A 23128-nucleotide genomic window follows, 5' to 3' on the forward strand; every position below is an offset into this window, starting at 1 on the left:
TTCCATCCTGAATTATTCTTGAAGTACACCTTGAAATATAAGCATATATTAAGAATCTCCTTAGTGACTTCTCTTTCCCCACATAAAAAGCAACACTGAAAACAACACATCTAAATTATTAGATAAGGAAAAAAAGGCAAAAAGCCCCCAACCCTTTTATAAAGGCAACATAAATGATAGGGACTGTGATCTTCACGACTTCTCTCAAACACTTAGGTATCCTTTCCTTTATAAATGTTCTTTCACAAAACATAGTTTTGAGGATACTTAGAGTAATAACAGTATTATTTGCATTTAATTTTGACGCAGAACAAATGAACATCATGAGAAAGTTTATCTAAGACTTAGAATTTTTTGTATATAAAAGATATAACTCTTTTGAATTTCCATCCAAATAATTTTGGACAGTGTGTCAAATGCATATTAAAGACTATGAATGGCATATGTATCAGGAATATTTCTAAAACTAGAATAATTTCCTTGTGCAGTATTCCTTTTATGACTTGCACACCAATGCAATGCCTTAGCAAATTTGCAATTGCATTTTCCTCACATCAATTATAGTAGCGTTAGACTGATAGAAGATGACAACTAATTCCCCTAGCATTGCCAAAAGTTGGAGAATACTATGACTGAATTCTTTTTAAATGAACTACTCCTATTGTAAGCAATACTAACTCTGAACTCAATATATAGATTTAAGACATAGGAAAATGGGACTGCATCCAGTAACAGAAGGTAGGTTATATTTTCTAGACACAGGTGGAATTTGAACAGTCTGAACTACCAGTACCAAATACATGAGCAATTGAACAAAATTAACTTTGTTTCACAAAGCTCTCATCATTAGAAAGGTGCAATATACTGATCAGAGGAATGAAAAGATTGTGATGTTTAATGTAGCCAATGCTTCTGCTAATTCAATTTATTCTCTGTTATTCCACCAAAGTAAAATAATATTTCCCAGGCTTGTCTACTTGAAAAGTCAACCCTTCTTCCACCCAAACCCAATGTCATAATCAAACCAAAAGATGATCTTATTCACTCTGACTTCTATTTGCTGAAACAAAAATAATGAAGTTGTTTTCCTGTTCAGTGACCAAAATGAAATATTTTGCATTTGAGCATCAGTAAGAAAAGTAAAGGAAATTCAGAGTTTGGGAAAAACAAAAAAACCCACCCAAACAAAAAACCGCAACCCTGCTGGAGAATACAGATATTTCTTCTCTTTAATAGGAGACAATGAGGAGGGTTAAACTCACATTTGAGTGATGGAGTTCCAATTCCTACTCTAGAAACTTATGCCAAATGGAACACTGTCAATGGAAAGTGACCCAATACAGAGCACACTGCAAGTCTGGTCAATTGGCTTTCCCTCAAGCAGCAAATTCAGTTCTCTTCAAACAGAGGAGGAATCTGAATGAGCATTGCTACATCTCACCCAAGTCTCTGACGGCTGTCAGTGGGGAAAGAAGGGGCACTGTTTCCCAGTGTAGGGTACGAGTTGATCCTGTTTTGTTTGTTGCTGTTGTTTTGTAAACAGGCCAAAACTGCTTGTCAAATTTAATCTGAATCCACAGTTTTATTATGACTCAAACGTGCATTTTCTAGTCCTTCCCCCATTGAAGTAATTCAGCGTTAGCATAACAATTTGAACTGATGTTATCAGTGGCCAAGTGCAAATACAGATCAGAGTGATAACAGACTCAATTGCCTTCCTGTTCCTAGATGTTTTGCACACTCATCTAAAAAAAAAGCCCACAAATTCATTCTTTGAATATATGTAATCTAATTTGATGAATGAAGGACAATTACAGTTACCCAAGAGAAATATTTCTCATTGCTGAAACATCCTGATGAGTAAAAGAGTATCTGAAGCCACATATAGTACTGCTTATTATTTAAATTCCAAAAGCTAAGGTATCCAGACAGATGTTTGTCTTGGCCCTTAAAATTTGGGATAAATAGTTAATAAACTATTTTTTAAGATAAAAGGCTCAACATTTTGAAACTATTTCCTTGGGGGAGAACCATCAGACAAAGGGGGTTTGGCCATTAGCTACATCTTCATGAGTTTCTCAACTGACTACTCTTTGCTTCTTTGTCTCCGAAAGACATCAGGAACTGAATATAATTTGATCAATGGATAAAAGGTGAATCAATGGAGTATATTTTGATTTCTCACAATGAAAATTAATTGATACTTATTTTCTGTAAAACAGTGAGAGAGATGCTGGGGAAAAAAACCCTATCTTAGGAAGTAAAATGACTGTAGAAACATATTTCAATTCTTTTCACAGGTATGTGATCACTGCCTCCGTTGCCTTCTAAAGCATAAGATCTGAGGTCAAGTGATGCCAGTATCTGATAAATATTATTATTTCATAAAAGCTGTACCATGTTGAAGAAATTATTTCATTTTGAAAAAGACAATTGCACAGGGATTGCAAAGTAAAGGAACATTTCTCTAAATCTATGAATTAAGTAAAATGACAACTTGCATAGGAATGCCTTCAAAACAATGGCTACTTATTACCAGGAACAACAGCCTCTGATGTAACGCGACCTCTTGCTGGCAGAAGACAACGCATGCCAGCACTGAGCATATTTTTGCTGCCCCTTTGGGAGACCTGTGTAGTTTCAACAGTGATTCTACAGGTAATAATGATTGGGTCCAACACTTAGAAGTACCAGGGAAGTGAAAAAAATCACAGGTGAGCAAGCTACTGCTCAACTAAAAGCAATTGCTTTTGTGCCTAAACCAAAATAGGAGAACTTGGCAGAGCAATGAATATTACTGATAGACTCTACATACACCAAAGATTCTGTGTTAATTGCCCACTGACTCAATCAGTACAGTAAACATCTAAGAAAAAAAAAATACATACTCCAAGGAAAATAATAAAAATAAACTATAATCTCAGATCATACACTATATAGACCTGAGATATGTAACAGTACCACAGATGTCCTTTCCAATAGCACTTATAAATACTTCTTTTTCTTGAATAAATCACCAGTTACAAGGTGTTTGAAAATAATACTAGACCTACAGAAAAACATTTGCCTAAAGTATGAGAAGTTATAGCAGAGATCTTACTACTCAGTTTAGTAAAAAAAAAAAAAAAAAAAAGTATTTACCTTGTAATATTCATACCTTCTGGAAACAGAACTGTAAAGTACCGATTCAGCAGCTTTCCACACCTCCACATAATTTATTGCATATAAGATTATCAGAGTCATTATTAGCAATATATTATTTTTTCTTGGAGGGTATCTTTCTACAGCATCAGAGATGCCTTCATGGACATTAGCTTTTCCCCAAATCTTTAGTAAATGAATCTGGTGCTTTCTGACTATGGACTCTTTGAACTGGGCCCTTTTTGTTTCCAATAATCCCTTGATAAAAGGCAGGGTTATGTGCAATAAGGACAAATGTACTCTAGCTCAGACTGGATATAAAAGGCAAAATGCTTTAGAAGTTTTAAAACCATTTGCATTTTGTCTTTATATCTTTATGATTCTACATATTCTCCACATTCTACTGTAGAATGATAAAAAAAAATAAGCTTGAAGCTATGAATTTCTCTGTGGAAATCTACATTGCCTATATTGTCTGGTGCTGATAAGCAGAGATTGGATATTAGTATCTTAGATTCCCTTTTAAATTTAGCTCCAGGTTGCTTCAAAGCATTAAGAAGCTGTCACACAGTTTCTGTATAATTCTTTGCTCATTTGCAAACAGTAGATCATCTTGTTTGTGTTATGACAGCTTCCAAGATGTAGACTGTTGCAAAGATGCACTGAGATATAAAAAACCCAGGGAACATACTTCCTTCTTGCCTACCGATAGGGTAACATATCTTAGATGTTACTTGAGTTCCGGTATGAAAGCCTGACCAAAGTCCCTGGTTGGGGAGGGGTGTTATCAAAACCTTACAAACACTGGTTCACTTGTATACAACCCACTCCGATCATACGTACTGATGGTTAGTGTAAATTTCCTTCCCCTCTTCAGACTAGCCAGAAGAATCATCTACTGTTGGGGTTTTTTTTAGCCCTTACTGAATCATCCTATCTACACAATGAAGAGGAGTCAAGGATTTCCTGTTCATTGCCAGTATGCATTATGACACTGAAATTATACCTCTTCTCTTCTTGACATACTTGAGACAAAATTACTAAGGACAAATAAAGAACAAAGTACCTGTCCCAAGGAAGCCACATTATAAGCTGATGTTGCTGAAATGCACAGAGTGTGGGTACAAAGGTGGAATTAATAACTTTTTGTTAATCTATATCTCTTCCCCCCACAAAGTGCTGTACAGGTTGAATTGTTATAGAATCCAAATTAAGACATCCAAACATATAGATGATGAACAAGGAGGAAAAAGGGGCACTTTGATGAGGTCAACTTCTACCAATAGAGGAATATCCTCCCCGTACAAGTGTCACTACGCAAAACAAACTTAGCTGAAGGGACAAAGGGGACAGGACACATGCTAAACTTAATAAATGGAAAGAAAAAAAAAAAGAACCACTATTAAGATTCTAACCTTCAGTGGCCCAAAAGTCATGTATTTAGCTTTCCACTTACCATGTAATTGTTGGAAGTGACACATTCCCATGCTATCCCCCTTTGCTGAACACCCCACTCCCTGGGGATCAGCAGAGTCTCTTGCCTGGCATCAAGCACATTGGCCTCTCACCCAGAAAAGCCTTGCCTGGTTGGCTCCTGGAGTTCTACCATTTGTCCCATGTGACCTGATTATAGCTTTGATCAACCTGGTTGTAGTTTTGATCAATAGCCAGAGCAACCATCTGCAAAGTACTCAAGGCTTTAGCAAAAGGCATCTTTGATTTCTTTTCAGTGCCTTAAATGTGCTTGAGTCACCTTGAGCACACAAAGATGACTTCTGTTTCTCTTGTTGATGAGCTTTCAGATAGAAAGTGTTTGATACTGGCCTGCACTGCCACTGGGAGGAATGATATTCTTTCGCCTCTGTTCTTTCTGGCTTTTTCTAGATTCTTCTATCAAGTGGAAGTTTTTAACTTATTCTAGTGTGCTTCTGTGGCCCTTTTTTCATGAAACAGAAAAAAAAAAACCTAATGACTTCTGATCCAAACACCCCAGGCTGTTATATAAATGAAATATCCTGAAAACAATTATTTCTCATTTGTCAGCAAACCAGTCCTTCCTCCCCATCTGTGCGCGCTGTTCTGACTCTGCCCTTTTTCCCTGGTCAGTACGTCTGAGTGGCAAGCTCCCTGTTTGCTAAGGCTTCAGACAGCAGGGCTTTAATGCACTTTTTTAAATGCCACATCTTTAATACACTATGGAAAATGTTTCTGAGAATACGCTTCTAAGGAGAAACTCAGTGTGTTCTTGTTTGTTCCACAGCAACAAAGAAATGGGGGGGGGGGGGCAATCACTGTCACAAGAAAGGCAGTTTCTGAATTATGGCTCAGTATAACATAGATATAGCTATGCCAAACACATTATGAAATGAGATAAGAAGGAACTGAAGTGAATTTCTGTCTTTATGTGGCACCACATAATTGAAATGGAGAAAGGTCCAAATGTATCAGATGAATCTTGAATGATTACATTTAAAAATATTCAAAAGAATCACAGTAATTTCCCTCTGTTATGCTAGAGGATGTGCAATATCATATTTTATTTGTTTATATGAATATGAAGCATTCTTCAAACTCTCTTGTACTTCTTTTTGCCTTTGAGCTTCTACTAGTTTTATGGTTGATTAGGCGAGACATTCCTTTCAACAATTACAACTCCAGAGAGGCAGGAAACAGCAGAGAAACAAAATTATTCTAGAGTATCATCAGAAACTCAGCAATGCATACTGCAGTGGCATAGGTAGGGAGCAGAAAGTAGAGGTATTTTACTGAGTCAAGTCAACATTCAACTAAAAAGGAAAAAGCTCTCTGTTGCCTGCAAGTTGGGAAACTAAGAAATGAATACACAGGAAAATTGATTTCCCTCTGGTATTATAACCCTCCTAGTCAGTGTGTTGGGAAATAACAAAAGAAAGGGAGAAGCAGAATAGCTCAATTAGACCCCCTTGAAAAATATGGCCTACAGGTTTAGGAGCATCATAGCAAAATCAAACATTCAACATGTTTCTGCCCTTTAAGGATGAGCAAAGCAAAGAATTATCACAGAGATGTAACTAGCTATACATGAACAAATAGGATTTCAGTTCTCAAAACTGATACTCTTTGAACTAATGGGGAATAGTCCTCTCTTATACTTTCAGCATCTAATCTCACTAATACTACCTTAAACTGAAAAATGCTGTCTCTTGTATCTTACTAGATGGTACCACCTCCCCCATTTGATTTTTTATATTTTACATACAACCCTTTTCCACCATAATTTCTAATTTGCAAGTTAATCTAGATTTATGCAAACCTAGACTAACAAAAATTTGATATTGGCCACAAATTTCAGTAAACACAATGACACATGGAAAAAAGTAACCCAGGCAACTAAGAAGCCAATCAACTCTGGCATCATTAACAGGATTAGGGGGCGGGGGGAGGAAGGAGTGGAGGAAGCAGAGAAAGAATGGAAGGACATTAGAGATGGGATAAAAATCTATCATGACTTAACTCAGAGGATGGGGCTGGGCAATAACTCCTTTTTTACACAAAGTATATCTAACCTGGACTTTATTAGAACATTTGATATAGGACTATGTAAGAACAGACAATTAGTAAAGATATACAAAAGATGTGTAGGAAATTGTACTGCACTGAAAGAATATATCATGCTCAGTACAGAGAATGATTATAAGCAAAGCTCTTCCTTCTTGGCATTAATATTCTTTCATATTTGTGTGTTAACGAAATTTCTAATGAAACAAAATCTGCAGGCACTGTTAAGATGAAGGATGATCAGAACAATTATAGCAAGAACTGGATAACCTTGAGGACTGTAGCAATATTAAGAACATTGATTTATGTGAATAGTGTTATGAAATGCCAAGTCATGTGTTCTTAGTACCATGCAAAAAAAAAAAAAAAAAGCTACCAAAAGCTAGAACCCACCGCTGGAAAATGAGTGAGGAAGGGAAAGACCTTACTGTACTGTTCCAGGAAAGACTATTATCTGTGAAAGTTATGCAGTTGTGAAGAAAGGCAAAGGTGGCTCTTGGAAATAGGGCAGGATTAATCCCATAGCATAATAGAGATTTCTTCTGGAATACTGTTTATGGTACCAGTTATTCCTAATGAAAAACTAGCATGGGCTAGTTCTGCATTTCTCTTTAACATACTCTTGTATAAGAAAGCTAAGAGTCTGGCGCATTTGGTTTCATGAAATTAAGCCTATGAGAAACTATGACCGCTTTCTTTAATTGTATTATGAAGGTCCCAGCAGGGATGGGGAAGACATTGTTGAACTATGCTGACACAAGCAGTGAGTATAATTTCATGCCTTCATAGCCATGAAAATACTTGGGGTAGAATTCAGAGAATTTCTAACCATCACAAGAGAGCAGTGGTGAAATGGACATCCAACAGGATCAGTAGGGCAAGAAACCAAACTACTTTCAGCATGCAGCTTAACCAGTTTCAAGAAGTGATTATGACTTGAGTACCTGCATTGAACGACTCAGAAAGTCACTTTCAACCTCACTCTACCTATCTACTTACCAGCATTTTTGTCTGAAGCGATTCATAAAGATTAGACAGACTCAGGTTTTTACCTGAACAGAATGACATATATAAAGAGCAATAATTTTCTAAAGCAGCATGAAAGTGTTTCAAAACATAGTTCAAGTATTACTTCTATCCACGTTCTTTTAATGGCCTTTGTTACTGCAATGAAAGACAGGCTAGCTACATACAGTATCCTGTTTTAAATCCATTTTACTTTCGTGATGCTGCAACAGAGCTAATAGATCCACAAAGGACCTCCCATACAAGCATCCTAACTGCTATAGTAAATGAAACTCCCACCCTTTCTCTGATACAATGAGTACTGTGCTCTTCATACCAAGCGGAACAACAATTTCAAGAGCTCAATACCCTGTTTTCCAGGATTGTTTCTTGAAAGATACCTGATCTGGCTTCAGACTTCTACTCCAAATCAGATGAAAGGGAAGTTTCAACCTAGAGGTCCCATGTTCTAAGTTTGAATGAGAACAAGTGCTCTCATTGAAAAGCAGGGACATAATTTAATTTTCAGTTTTGCATAAGGACTGACCTGGGAGGTATTTCCTGGGAATATTTCCCAGAGTGGGTCCTGCAAGTATGACAGGCAGGCGATATCTAGTTTGTGAATCCCAAGAAGATTCAGGCATCTCAGCAACACAAAGAGATGGCAAGATTTTGTTGACTGTTCAAACAATGTTGTAAATAGAGAGAAAGGATGTCCTCTGACTCTCCAGCTTTCCACCTTACACACATGATTGGAAAAAAGAAAAATTCCAGGTCCTTACTACAACAACAATTAAAAGACACCAGCATAGCAAGTGCTATGCACGTTCTCAGTAAAAATCTCTGTAAACCTGAATACAGTTATGCCAGTAGTTTTCTCGCACATTAAAATCAGCCTACTATACTGTTAAAAGGCTGCAGGCATGAAATTTTGAATCAAATGCTATCAATATAAATTCTATAACAAACTGAAAAAAAAAACCAACCCAAAAAAACCAAAACAGGATTTTATCCATTCTCAAATGAGCAAAGTCCATCATCACATTTGCTGCTTGTGTATTTCAGCATACAAAAGGGGTGAACTTTAATGATAAAGGCTCATTTTGCTTATTTTATGCGTGTAAATTATTTCAGACAGCAGTGTCACCAGTTTAATTCCGGAAAGGATTTTGGCATATCTTTAAATTACACTAAAATGAATGAAACCTGGACACAAATTTAAAGCATGTTCTTAAATGCCTTCTAGCATAGCAGAGCAGCTCAGCTGTACCAAGTTCTTACCACACTGTAGCACAAGCTACTGTCATTTTGTACTTCAGTGCACACAGAAATCCCACATAATCTTTCATAATACAGAATTTACTTTAAAAATACACATGCTTTTTTGTACTGTATCTTAAAACATGCCATTAATTTCCATTTTGCTTGCCACATTCAACTTAATAATACACTCCAGCTGAATTACCTATGGTTCTCCTGAAAAAGAAAATGTATCTTGAAAGTGCTGCTATGTTCTCAGAGTGCCAAATAATGCATGCTTACAATATTGTCTTTATAAAAGTGATCATGAATTGTTTTTCCTCTGATGTACTTAGATTCCCTGAAGATTTTTCAGTGAAAAGAGATTTGAAATTTTATTTCACAAGTTTTACCTACACAGAAAGTTTGATAGAGACACCAGCTATTAAATCAGTATATAAAACAAACTGCATTGCATGCATTAAAAGTTTAACTACAGCACAGGGGTTAAAAAAAAAAAACAAAACACAAAACACCTATTTCAAGGACAATTCTAACCTCTTGCCGTCATTTATAAATGGAAACAAGCTGCCACACAGTTCAGCAGTAAAGAAGGATAAAGAACTGATAATAATCCTCATGCTCCTCACATGAACTCCAACAAGGCATTTGAATGCAACTTTTAAAGCTGTAAATTGTCCATCAAAACACAGAATAACTTTTGCTAATCCTTGTGCCACAAATCACTAATCCATCTGGAAAGCTATTTTTTGCATGTGTTTACAAGGATCTAAATGTCATCAGACAGAAAGACAACTAGGTTAGTAGCATGTTAAAAGAAAAAAGGAAAAAAAAAAAAAAGACAGAAATAAAAACTCTGAAGCTGTTGACCACAGAATAAGTAGGATTTGCAGAAGTACTTACAGCTCTCAATCTCCAGCGTGCAGTTCTGCTCATCCAGCGGATATCTCCGTAGGTCCATCATACAAGCAGCTGTTGTTGTAATTCTAGGAACGAAACAGAAGAGCTTGTTAACGTGTCTTGTTCCAATCTTCCCTTGATCGCACATGGTTGAAAGAAGAAAATATATTTCTACATAACTGACACTCTTGCCTATTTTTACTGAAATACCATGTCTGCTGCTTACTTGTAACTAATGCTCTTCTAAGAAGGTTATGCCAGTCTGGTGGGCGAGCAGAGAGCTTCCCCTTTACAAACCATTATCACAGCACTGCAAGCTTTAATAATCATCAACCAATTCATCCTGACAAAATGAAGCATGAATTAGGATAGCAGTATTTCTTTCATTTTACAGTGGAGGATTTCAAGCCAAAAAGGAAAGGCTCAAAGAAAGGTGGCAGAGGAAATCTAGAGAGGAATAAAGACACATATTTCATATCCTGGGTTAATACCCTAATCCCTTCATGAAACTTAATTCTTCTTTCTTCTGTTCAATAATACTTTGTAAATGAAGTATTATTTTAGCTTCATGTTAGAATGCAAACATTTTCAGGACCATTTTCACAAAACATTTAGACCATATTTGTGCCTCCAGATTTCACCAAACCTACTAACATTAATGTGTCAAGCATGCCTTTTAGATGTTGAGAGAAACATCTGTATATCAATAAATCTTTTGCTGATGAACCTCACGGAGGAATATGACCCTGAACTGAATATGAACCAAGGCACAATTATCAGCAGCATTTTATTAACTGTGTTCCCGTCAAGTCTTCTTAATGTGGAAACAAAAATCAATTCTTAATCTTTTTTTTTTTCCCCCCAAGAGCATGCTATATAACTCTGTAGTAATTAAAAATTATTACAATTTGGAATCTGCCAACAGTCAAAATCGTATGTTCTGCACATACTTCACACAGGACCAAGCGTGGATTTAGGGCATAAGCTGAGAGGTTTCTAGCCTTTCTTCTCTCCCCCTCTACCTGATAAGAGCCCTTCTCCTACAGCTGCTAGAGCATGGTGATTTATACAGACTCCTCAGAGAAATAAGGATTTTCTCCTGTGTGTTAAGTACAGCTGACTGGCTAACTGCACCTGGGGAATCTGCTTCCACACCAGTAGAAAAATGAGAGCATCGCACAGCAGCCAACTGTACAAGCTTTCTTCAAGCTGAAGGTTGACCAAATGATTTATCTCAAATCATAAAATCCAAGATGATGTGGGTGTGCCTCCAAAATGGGACCCAAGTGGGTAGGTGGAGTGCCTACAGCACATGCAGACAACTTGTCACCTGACAGGATCAGCAGCTACATCTTGCCAGGGCATTCATGAGACACTGGGTAACCAACAGTTTTCTTCTCAAAATCCTGTCCCCCTGTAAAAGGGTTACTGGTCTTTCATAGTAGATATTTAGATTGTTCAATAACTGTTTTAAAAAATTCTTTTACATTCTTCGATCTTACAAGAGAGAGAACTCGCTCATTTGATGGACTTCATTCTTTCTCCTTAAATACCTAATAGAGTTCGTTAGAAGCAGAAAACTACAATTGCTTGAGAGAGGCTCAAAATTCACTCAAAATAGACTCCAGCAATCCTTTCCACAAGGCACTTAAGAAACATAGAAGCTATTCAATCTTTTCATTAGTATCTTTACTGTCCTATCTAACAATGCTTTACTGTCATTTCCAGAAAAAAAATCCCTGTAAATTTCTTCAAAGAAAAGAGAACGAAAGTAGGGGCAACTTATTCCTATAAACACTTAGTAAGTCCTACCTCTTTCTTGTCAATCTAGACAAGATCCCTTAATTCTACAATTTTACCATTCATAGGTATTGGTCTCTCAGAGTAAAGGAACACGTTTTGGCACTAAGTTCTTTCTTCAGTCACTACATGGGTACTCACAGAATTGCTTTTGAAAATATATTGTTTTCAATCAGTGTGGGTCACCAGAAATGCTTCAAAAGAAAGCTTCCTGGAGTGGACAAAAGCAGGGGAGAAGAATCCTTTGGTTCCCCTCAATGGAAGTCTTCCAGCTTTTAAGAAAACCAGACTGCTGAGGAATATGTTTGTTGATAGCAAATACAAATGGAGCAAGCAACAGCATATATTGTTAAAAAAACTCTTGGCAGTTCATACTTGGTTCCTTACTTTAAAATTTGGAGGAAAATCAAAGAAATTGCCCTGTTACAGTATCTACGTAAGATTGATTATTTTGGGGAAAGCTTCAGGAAAGGTGGAGTGACACCAGGAAAAAATTACAGCTCATGTTTTTTGTTTGGTTGGGTTTTTTTGGTGGGGAGGTTAGTTGTTTTGTTTTAATACCCCCAGTATTTCCATATCTATGTGTGTATTATAGTCATGAGTTTTAGAAGAATTTCAGTAGTTCACAGAGGAAAAGGCAGGAGCATAGATTTACAGCCAAGGTTTAAGTGCACAAAAGAATTGTGGTAAATACTAACCTGGTTGACTACTAAGTTTTCTAATACCTTTCTCTGCACTAAACACATTCTTCCTGCTAGAGTCTACCAGACCAGGGGCTTCAACATAGAGACAAAACCACACCTGTGCTATCCTCAACAAAGTGTCTGTCATACTGATGGTGGAGCTGAGCACTCACAATTCTGACATATCTTCAATAGGATTTTTGGGTGCAACAAATACCACAAAAGGGACCAAAGGCTGCAGCCAGCTAGGACAAAAGTTCTGTAGGGAACTTTATCAATTCATTAAGACACAGTGCCTTACCTCCTCAGAAAGCAAAGAAAAAAAAAGTGGCACAGTAATGAAAATGATTTTCAGAGCAGAGTTTTAATCAAGCCAAACAGCAGTTTTGAATAATGTATTTAATTCCACTTGCTTGTTCATTCTTATCCATAATGCAAATCCATTGATATAAAATAAGAAGTCTGCCCTTTCCTCTCTTTGTACCTCCCTCATATTTTTACCCTGACTTTTCTCACATTTATGGTAAAGTAGAAGAAGTTCTCTTTCATCTTCAAAATTATTTAAACAACAAAACTACCTTTTGATAATTCTTGATGTTTTGCAATTCATGGTAAATAACTAAACCAAATTACCAATGCAAAAACATGCAAGAATTACCACCTTAGAATACTTTTAAAGTCAAGACACATGACCTGTACCTTTTCCAACAGAGGAAGAAACAGCAGTTCATTCTATCAGTTAGGAATACTTGAAACAGGCATAAAGCCTCTTCCCCAGAGCAGAGCTATTTCAATTTTCATAAAAGGATTAAAAATACAGCCTGGACTAGTGCACAAAACATAACATATTTTGCATAATGTAACCTTGAGAACAAACAATGAAAAGGTGAAAGCTTTTAAAAAACAACACTGTGACTCAACGCATTACAGTCATTAGGGATGATAACAGAATAACAGTGCTCTCAGAGAAACACCGTATAAAATGAAACACATTACAGAACTGTCTCATACACTAATCTTTTCATCTGCTGTTAAAGAAAGAGAAACCTTGTGATATTTTATTTTAAGATTCCTAACAATGCAAACCAGTCTTCAGCTTCCTCTTTTATGATCTACATTTTGAATGTAGACTGACTCTGGAGCCCAAAACCAAAAGGAACTAAACTGACTAAAGTATTATGAAGTAGACCTAAAGAAAACTTGGTATGTCAAAACAAGCATAGCTATTGTGCAAAGAAACCTGCACCACAACTAACTTGCAGGGAAAGTAAAATTTGCTGTCAATAATTCAAAATAATTCAGGTAAGCTGTTTCTGAGGAAGCTGAAAATCTGCCCTTGTCTCCAAACCTTTGGGGAGGTTCTGTGATTCAAATAAGAGCTGGAAATTGGCACTGCTCCTTTCACAGGCCAAAGTTGAAGGCTGTAAAGAACTTCTTAATAACACTTTCAAACTTAAAGGGATGCAGAAAATAATACCCATAACAAATATTATCCCAGCAGTGCTAATAGTTCTTATTTTTCAGTGCTATCTAAGGGACAGTTTTTCAAAATCCCACAGATTTTGCTCTTCTGACAAGTTCAAGTGGGATTTGAAATTCAAAATAGCAACTTAAACAGTTCAGACATCATCAGTGAAGAAAAATCAGCACTGAAAGACAGGAAAACAATGCTAATGACACGTGGAGATGGACAGAATCCCATTCCTTCTCAGAGCTGCAGTGGCTCTGCAAAGCTATGGGGAATAAGCAGCAACAGAAACTTATCTCTGCCCTGGAAGGAAGCAGTCCTGACCTGTAATTACAGGATTACAGAATTACAGAAATGATGAGCAAGAAAGTGACAATTTCAGATAGCTCCTCTGAGTAGAGTGGCAGTATGAGAACTATATAACACTCTCTGAACTCTAGCACTGACAGATCGTGATCCTGTTGAGTCAAAGACAGAGCTGAAGCCCAGGAAAATACAAAGACTAATTCTTTCTTTAAATGTATGCACATACATCCTGTCGAAAGCAGTGTGAGATTCTGCTTCAGATTTGTGTATCTGAAGGCAGACTATCACTCCCCATTAATAACATCAGGAGCAATCCAAAGAGCTTGCAAGGATATGGTGCTCTATAACAGACTGCATCTCTTTATGGTGGACTTCATAAGAATCCTCTGCACACACTGACTGGGAGTCACAAACTCTCTGACTTAGTTACTGAAACCATGTACTGCAGCTAAAACCACTGTTCATTTCTGCTTCTTGGAAACAGTCCTGCTGCGTGACAGTTGGGAAACATTGGTGGCAGCAGCAGCAGCCAGCAGAACCAATTTCAAATACGTGGAAATCTGGGAATAAAACTGTAGTGTGATAAATCTCTCTCCTGAACAATAATAATGGATTTAGGCATACGTGTCAAGGTTGTTAGACATACTAACAGATCTACTTTTAAATTAAAATAGATTTATTGCTAATTATAGAGTTAACAGAATTCTTCCTCCTTCTGTTTATTCACATAAAAGAGAAGCTACCCTTGTAGGATCACAGGTTAGGAGTTGGCTTTAGCAAAGGATAAACAATAGTGACATTTCTACAAGTCCATCATTAAATCTGAACATTCAGCTACTCACTGCTATAATCTTTCAACCGTAAACTGCACATAGAGTTTCTCAGTGCAGTTTTATAGGAAAAAAAATAGCAACTGTTTTATTGATGTTGATGTCTCAGTTTGAGATTAAGTGATATGCTCAGGCTACTCAGAATCTGTAATATGCTCTCTTCTAATACCACTTCTCAACCTTTCATGAGTATTCCAACATCATTTTTCTTACTCCATTTAGCACTCACTATCTAATGACATGTAGATATTTTCCCCTTGTTTCTGTTGTGTGCAATCCTTGAATAGTTAGGTACTTTCTGAAAGCACTACATGTGTTTGTTAAAGCTAGAAGGCACAACCATAAAACATGTTAAGGTTAAGAAGGATATGATACTAAAGCATTTTCTAAATGTAATACAAAATAGGAAAAAACTTTTGTAGCTGATAAAACACATGAAGTCAGAACACATACAGAAACTTCAACCTCATTAAGTTTTGTTGTTTATATTGCTGGTAAAAGAAGCATACAAGATTTTTAAGAGGAAACTAAAATATATATGCCTCTGATCTTTCTTGGGAAGAAGCTCTGCATTTCTCTGCTGAAGGATAGCCTGTTGTGCCATCTGCACGCCAGCTGGGAAGAGTCATGAAAAACTGGATAATTTGGCTTTTATTTCATGGTAAAGGAATTCTGACTCACAAGAATCAGAATTTTACTGCAGATTTCCATGCAATGATGCCCAATTTTCTGCTATATCTTTCCACATGTAGCTCTCTAAATTGTTCTTTGAATTAGACAGCATTGCCTACTATCCTGTCACTGAGTCCAGAACTCAGCCATGACACCGTGTTCATAATTTAAATCCCTGCAAAAAGCACGTGTCACTCTGCAGTAAAATCTTCTGGTACAATAACCTCAGCTTTAGACAGAAGTTATTCCAGCCTTTCTCTGAAGTAATATGTGCTCGTCTAGAAGAAAACACCCATATAACACAATGCAGCAGCTATGGCAGAAGAGCTCAGAGGAGCACTTCATAATTTTAATATTTTATCACTAGGAAATGTACCCTTGTCTTTCAGCATTCACTTCACTTCTCCTTTTCAAAAGAAATAAAAATAAATAAAAGGGAGAATGCTAAAACACTACAGGACTTACAGAGCAATGAAACAATATGAGCACGACAGCTGAATGACTCAGTATATAACAACCAACCTTGGAATAAAGAGCTAGTACATCTCCTCCACATATACAGAGTTCATAGTCCTTTTGCTTTATAACCATCACTGGAAAACTGAAAGTTTTACTTTAAACTATTTTGCAAAACATGTTCCTTATTCTGGTGGTGAAAACTGCATGTCTGTTCACTCCAATAACGTCAGCATTTAAATAAAAAGTGCATTATTTCAGCTTCTTTCTCTTAAAACCTTCTATTGCTACCACCCAAGACATGTTGCATTCTAAAAATAATCATATAGACCAAACATCTTTAAACTAGTTGTGTCCTCTTCAACAGGAAAAAGAAAGTTTATAATTCATAAATTTCTTAGAAAAAAAAAATGTATAATTCAATGCGTTTCAGAACATATAAAACACCTTTCTCACAACCTTTCAGGGAGGGGCAGTGTTCTAGTAATTCAACTTTATACACATGAGAGTATAAGAAGATTAAAATTTATTGTATTCACTTTAAAAATAGCTAACTTACTTACAATTCTGATATTACATTCCGTTTAATACAGACTCTCTTAAACTATAGAAGAGAGCTAAAACTTTCTGAGAAGACACATGGATTTGGTGGCTTTTTAATCAATTCTCAGTGTCTAAAATAACTGGTGCTTAGTTCTAGTGAATACATTGGACTGTAAACGTACCCTACATTAACATTTTTTATTCCAGGATGATAAAGATACAATGTTTAATTAACTAATTGAAGAGCTAGGGAAAAAAGAGAATATCTTCTCCACAAAATATGCACTGCTTCAATGCACAAATTGTGCAGATAATACTGCTGCTAAAAACATAGAAAGAAGGAAGTACAGATTATCATAGGTAAAACAGCATGAACTTTGCCCAGGCTACCTTTTTGCGCCTTAAGAAAGTAACAACTACAGTAGCACTATCACCCTATAGTGCAACACTTGTCTTTGGAAGAACACTGTCTTGCTTCTCTCAGGAGCCTGTGTCTGAATGTTAAATCATGTAGGTCTTAGAAAATAGTGTGTAACCCTCTCCTCCTCACCCCTTAAATGTCTGCAGTTGTTGACCTCCAGAAACTGCTGGATGCAGCTCCTTGTGGAAACCACCTTCAAGGCAGAGGTCAGTGGTGTTTACACAACCTGCGGCTCCTGCACCTTCCTCCTTTAGTGAAGAACTTGTGCTATGGATGATGATCTCACACAGAAACTGCATTCACTTCTTCGCTACGTTCTTAATCTATACTTTCTGTGACAGTCAATCCAGCAAAATCCTTTCTTCTCACAAAATGCCACCAAGAATATTACCAATTACTTCCCTATTCAGGGAGACATCTGAGTGGAAGGTATTTTCACCATTCTGGAGAAAGGAAGTTCTTCCCAAGTTAAAAATTAATGTGAAAGTCAAAACAATCTTCAGTAGAAAAGGCACATTCAGTTTTATGATTGCAGCTTATTTAGTAATTCTTTCAGAAGAAGTAAGATAAGAGCCCAAAGCTCCTATTCCTTGGGCTTTTGTGAGTCAGAATGAGAAAGCTCATTTTCCACAGGGAAATGTCAATAGAAATAATAAATTTAAAGTGGATTCTTCATAAGCAGAATTACTCTCAGATCCAAAAAGACGGAAAAAAAGTCAGTAAAAACCCTCTAGCGCAGACCTGAACTTATTAAGTTTCTTTCAAGAACCTTTAAAACAAACAAGTAACCCATAAAATTCTAACCCTCACAAAATTCTGAGACAAAGGTAAAATGAACTCTCCCTGTCCTAAAGCAGGAGTCACACTTTAAAAGCAATCAAACAGTTAACAGGAACACAATTAACAAAATGAAAGCAAACTGTGTAAAGCATAGTAGAATAATAGACACAGGTTATTACTTATTAATTCAATTATGATTAGAAATTTTCATCCACACAGACTGGAATGCAAGGATAGTTGCACTGCCTATGTGACTGTAGGATTTCAATTAGACCATTTACTTTCTATGCTTTTTTCTCCTCCATTAAACAATCTACTATATACCTTTCTGATTCTAGAAAAAAAGTTCACAAACATATAATTCTTTCCTTTTTACTCTTCTCTAACGGAACTTCACCGCTGCTAGGAATGAAGTATTTAATCATCTTAATTTCTTCTTCTACTTTCTGTCTATAGACAACCTGACATTCCCCAAAATGCATCAGAAAGTTTTTCAGTAGCATGTCAAAGTGACTGGTACAACCAACCATGGGTGATTTGCTTACCATGAAAGAGAACGGGTAAGGGAAAAAATCCTCCTCTGAGCAGATCTGCAGCCACAGCATTACATGCTAATACTGCTGCCTTTGACTAACCACTGTTGTCCAGGCTATTTCTAGTGCCCCATTTACGTAAACTCTCCAGATAGATAGAGGCAGCCTAAAATAATGCTATGACCAAATGCCCTGGTTTTGGCTGGGATAGACTTAATTTTCTTTCTAGTACCTGGTATAGTGCTGTAGTTTGGATTTAGGATGAGAATAATATTTATAACACACTGATGTCTTAGTTGCTGCTGAGCAGTACTTACACTAGTCAAGGACTTCTCAGCTTCCCATGCTCTGCCAGCTGCACAAGAAGCTGGGAGAGGGCACAGCCAAACTGGCCAAAGGGCTGTTCCATACCATATGATGTCATGCTCAGTATATGAACTGGGGGCAGTTGGCCAGAGGGCAGCAATTGCTGCTCAGGGATTGGCTGGGCATCAGTCGGCGAGTGGTGAGCGGTTGCATCACTTGTTTTTTTTCCCGAGTTTTGTTCCTCTCTCTCTCGTTGTTTCCATTTTCACTACGATTTATTATTATTAATATTTTATTTCAATTATTAAACTGTTCTTGTCTCAACCCATGACTTTTCTTACTTTTGCTCTTCAGTTTATCTCCCCCATCCCACCAGGAGGGGGGAGGGTGAGCAAGCGGCTGCGTAGTGCTTCGTTGCTGACTGGGGCTAAACCATGACAGTCCTTTTGGTGCCCAACGTGGAGCAATAAGGGTTTGAGATAATAACAGATTAACCAGAGTGTATTAAGGAATTTATATCTCTTAACAGTTGTGGGTCACAATATTGATTCATCTGCTTTCAATATCAGTTTACCTGATCTGCACCATGCTCATTTTTTTGCTGTACATGTTAAAGATCAGTCTTGAGTTTTGCAGTTTGCTGTGCTCTGCAGTAATTAGTGATGTTTTGCCTGGGAGATTTGTTATTAAAACAGTGGTCTTGAGTTTAATCTGGTACTTGAGCTTTGTACTGAAGCCATTACTGTACATCTGGTACCACCTCGTGGAGACAATTAGCAATCATAGTTCTTCCCCTGAGAGGTTTTTTTATGGAGGAAATACAGAATGGCACCTTCGCTACCTTCTTCTATGATGTTTCCTCCTTCATTACAATAACTTTTCAGTATCTTGAACATCCTTGGGTAGTTAAGATACTTCTATTGGTATTGCTTGGGAATATTGTTGCAGCTTTGTCTAAGGTTAATAAGCAATTTAGGAATATCATCCAGAGATCTGCCCCAAGGCTGGATAGTTATGACTGGCAGGGTATGTGGGATAGCATGGGTAAATGCCTAAGTTACTGGGCACCTCCAGTGTTTTGGAACTTTACCACTGAACAAGTGCAGAATCCTGAAAAATTAGAATATTTGGAAAAAATATGCTGTCATCCTGCAATTTTAGGGAGACACAAATCACTGCAATGTGCTGGGGCCTGGCCCATGCCTACCGAGCCCTGTTCAACACTATTCAGTACCCTCAAGGGGAAGAGAAGGTCTCTGGATCTGACGACAAAACAACAGGCACTGCGGCTACTCCAACCTCGGTGACAGAGAACTGTGGTTACTCCAACCCCCACGGCTGGCACTGCAGCTGAACCAGGGAAACAACCCGTGCCGGTATCAGTCACCTCTATACACAAGAAGAAATCTCGGAAGCCAAACAGCTAGAATCCCTTTCTAGGGAAGGGGGCATTGACAAAGCAATTGGAAAAGGGGCACAAGCCCTCAGCATTTGAAGGTGACTCCTGTCAGCTATGAAGGAAAGATATCCCTTCAAAGAAGATGTTATATATTGCCCAGGCAAATGGACCACCATGGAGAGAGGTATCCAGTACCTGAGGGAATTAGCCATGTTGGAGATGATTGATGGTGACCTGGACAACAAGCAGATGAAGTCCAGTGCACGCGACCCATGTGGCAGAAGTTGGTACAGAGCACACCAACATCATATGCCAAGTCATTGGCAATACTGACCTGGAAAGATGGAGAGGGACCAACGGTGGATGAAGCAGCTAGCCAACTCCAGGAATATGAAGAAAATCTCTCTTCCTCCCTCGTCTCAGGGAACTGTCCCAGGAGGTCCAGCAACTCAAAGATGATGGGTCCTACGCTCCACCTGTACGGACCAGTATCTCAACTATTAGGAGTCAGCGTTCTTCTGCTCAAGAGAGAGGACACAGAGGGTACACACCACGGGGCACCCTATGGTTTTACCTGTGTGACCACAGAGAGGATATGAGGAAGTGCGATGGCAAAATCTACCTTGACCCTAGAGGCATGGGTACGTGAGTTGCAAGGAAAAACAAGCACACAAGGGGGTTCTTCCAGGAAAATTGCTGCTCCAGTTTCCAGTGGACAGATCCCCAGACAGAGTAAAAGGGCTGATCTTACTCCTGATTTTAATGAAGAAACTCCTGACTCATATTTATAAGAAGTGGGTAACAAATACTATGACCAGGACTAGAGGGACCCTGCCTCCAGCCAGGTGGAGGAAAGGGACAACCGGGTTTACTGGACTGTGTGGATTCCATGGCCTGGCACATCAGACCCCCAGGAGTATAAGGTTCTAGTAGACACCGGTGCACAGTGTACCCTAATGCCATCAAGCTATACAGGGGCAGAACCCATCTGTATTTCTGGAGCGACAGGGGGATCCCAACAGCTAACTGTATTGGAGGCTGAAGTGAGCCTAACTGGGAATGAATGGCAAAAACACCCCATTGTGACCGGCCCAGAGACTCCATGCATCCTTGGTATAGACTACCTCAGGAGAGGGTATTTCAAGGACCCAAAAGGGTACCAGTGCGCTTTTGGTATAGCTTCCTTGGAGACGGAGGAAACTAAACAGCTGTCCACCTTGCCCCGGTCTTTCAGAGGACCCTTCTGCTATGGGATAGGTGAGGGCCGAAGAACAACAGGTGCCAATCGCTACCACAACAGTGCACCAGCGGCAATATCGCACCAGCTGAGACTCCCTGATTCCCATCCATAAGCTGATTCGTCGACTGGAGAGCCAAGGAGTGGTCAGCAAGACTTGCTCACCTTTTAACAGTCCTATATGGCCAGTGTGAAAGTCTAATGGAGAGTGGAGACTAACAGTAGACTATTGTGGCCTGAATGAAGTCACGCCACCGCTGAGTGCTGCCATGCCAGATGTGCTGGAACTTCAATACAAACTGGAGTCAAAAGCAGCCAAATGTTACGCAACAACTGATATCGCTAATGCATTCTTCCCAATCCCTTTGGCAGCAGAGTGCAGGCCACAGTTTGCTTTCACTTTGGGGGGGCGTTCAGTACACCTGGAATGGACTGCCCCAGGGATGGAAACACAGCCCTACCATTTGCCCTGGACTGATCCAGACTGCACTGGAACAGGGTGAAGCTCAGAACATCTGCAATACATTGATGACATCATTGTGTGGGGCAATACAGCAGCAGAAGTTTTTGAGAAAGGGAAGAAAATAGTCCAAATCCTCCAGTTTTGCTGTAAAAAAACCTAAGGTCAAGGGACCTGCACAGGAGATCCAGTTTTTAGGAGTAAAATGGCAAGATGGACGTCATCAGATCCCAATGGATGCGATTAACAAAATAACAGCCATGTCTCCACCGACTAACAAAAAGGAAACACAAGCTTTCTTAGGCATTGTGGGTTTTTGGAGAATGCATATTCCAAATTACAGTCTGATCATAAGCCCTCTCTACCAAGTCACCCGGAAGAAGAACAATTTCAAATGGGGCCGTGAGCAACGACAAGCCTTTGAACGAATTAAACAGGAGATAGTTCATGCAGTAACCCTTGGGCCAGTCCAGGCAGGGCAAGATGTAAAAAATGTGCTCTACGCTGCAGGTGGGGAGAATGGCCCTGCCTGGAGCCTCTGGCAAAAAGCACCAGGGGAGACTCGAGGTCAACCCTTAGGGTTTTGGAGTTGGGGATACAGAGGATCCGAGGCCCGCTATACTCCAACTGAGAAAGAGATATTGGCAGCATATGAAGGGGTTCGAGCTGCTTCGGAAGTGGTTGGTACTGAAGCACAGCTCCTCCTGGCACCCCAACTGCTGGTGCTGGGCTGGATGTTCAAAGGGAGGATCCCCTCTGCACATCGCAACTGATGTTACGTGGAGCAAGTGGGTTGCACTGATCACACAACAGGCTCAAACAGGAAACCCCAATCACCCAGGAATCTTGGAAGTAATTATGGACTGGCCAGAAGGCAAAGATTTTGGAGTATCAACAGAGGAAGAGGTGACGCATGCTGAGGAGGCCCCACTGTATAATAAACTATCAGAAAATGAGAAGCAATATGCCCTGTTCACTGATGGGTCCTGTCGTCTTGTAGGAAAGCACCGGAGAGGGAAAGCTGCTGTATGGAGTCCTATACAACAAGTGGTAGAAACTGCTGAAGGAGACAGTGAATCAAGCCAATTTGCAGAAGTAAAGGCCATCCAGTTGGCTTTAGACATTGCTGAACGAGAAAAGTAGCCAGTGCTCTATCTCTATACTGACTCATGGATGGTGGCAAATGCCCTGGGGGGGTGGCTACAGCAATGGAAGCACAGAGGCAAACCCACCTGGACTGCAGCACTGTGGCAAGAGATTGCTGCCTGGGTAGAGCACCTGGTTGTAAAAGTACATCACATAGATGCTCATGTACCCAAGAGTCAGGCCACTGAGGAACATCAAAACAACCAGCAGGCGGGTGAGGCTGCTAAGATTGAAGTGGCTCAGGT

At 38.8% G+C, this 23128-nt stretch overlaps 1 protein-coding gene across 2 annotated transcripts in view; it reads right to left on the reverse strand.

Annotated features, from left to right (window-relative positions):
• Positions 1-23128, reverse strand: part of GABRB2 (gamma-aminobutyric acid type A receptor subunit beta2) — a 181339-nt gene that overhangs the window by 68171 nt on the left and 90040 nt on the right. For both annotated transcript variants that reach the window (XM_072873379.1, XM_072873380.1), the window contains one exon: positions 9847-9929. In XM_072873379.1, the coding sequence (XP_072729480.1) occupies positions 9847-9929 (83 nt within the window). The remainder of the gene's footprint in view (positions 1-9846; positions 9930-23128) is intronic.

The sequence above is a fragment of the Ciconia boyciana genome, chromosome 9 (assembly GCF_034638445.1).
Source record: "Ciconia boyciana chromosome 9, ASM3463844v1, whole genome shotgun sequence".
In the NCBI taxonomy this organism is placed as follows: Eukaryota; Metazoa; Chordata; class Aves; order Ciconiiformes; family Ciconiidae; genus Ciconia; species Ciconia boyciana.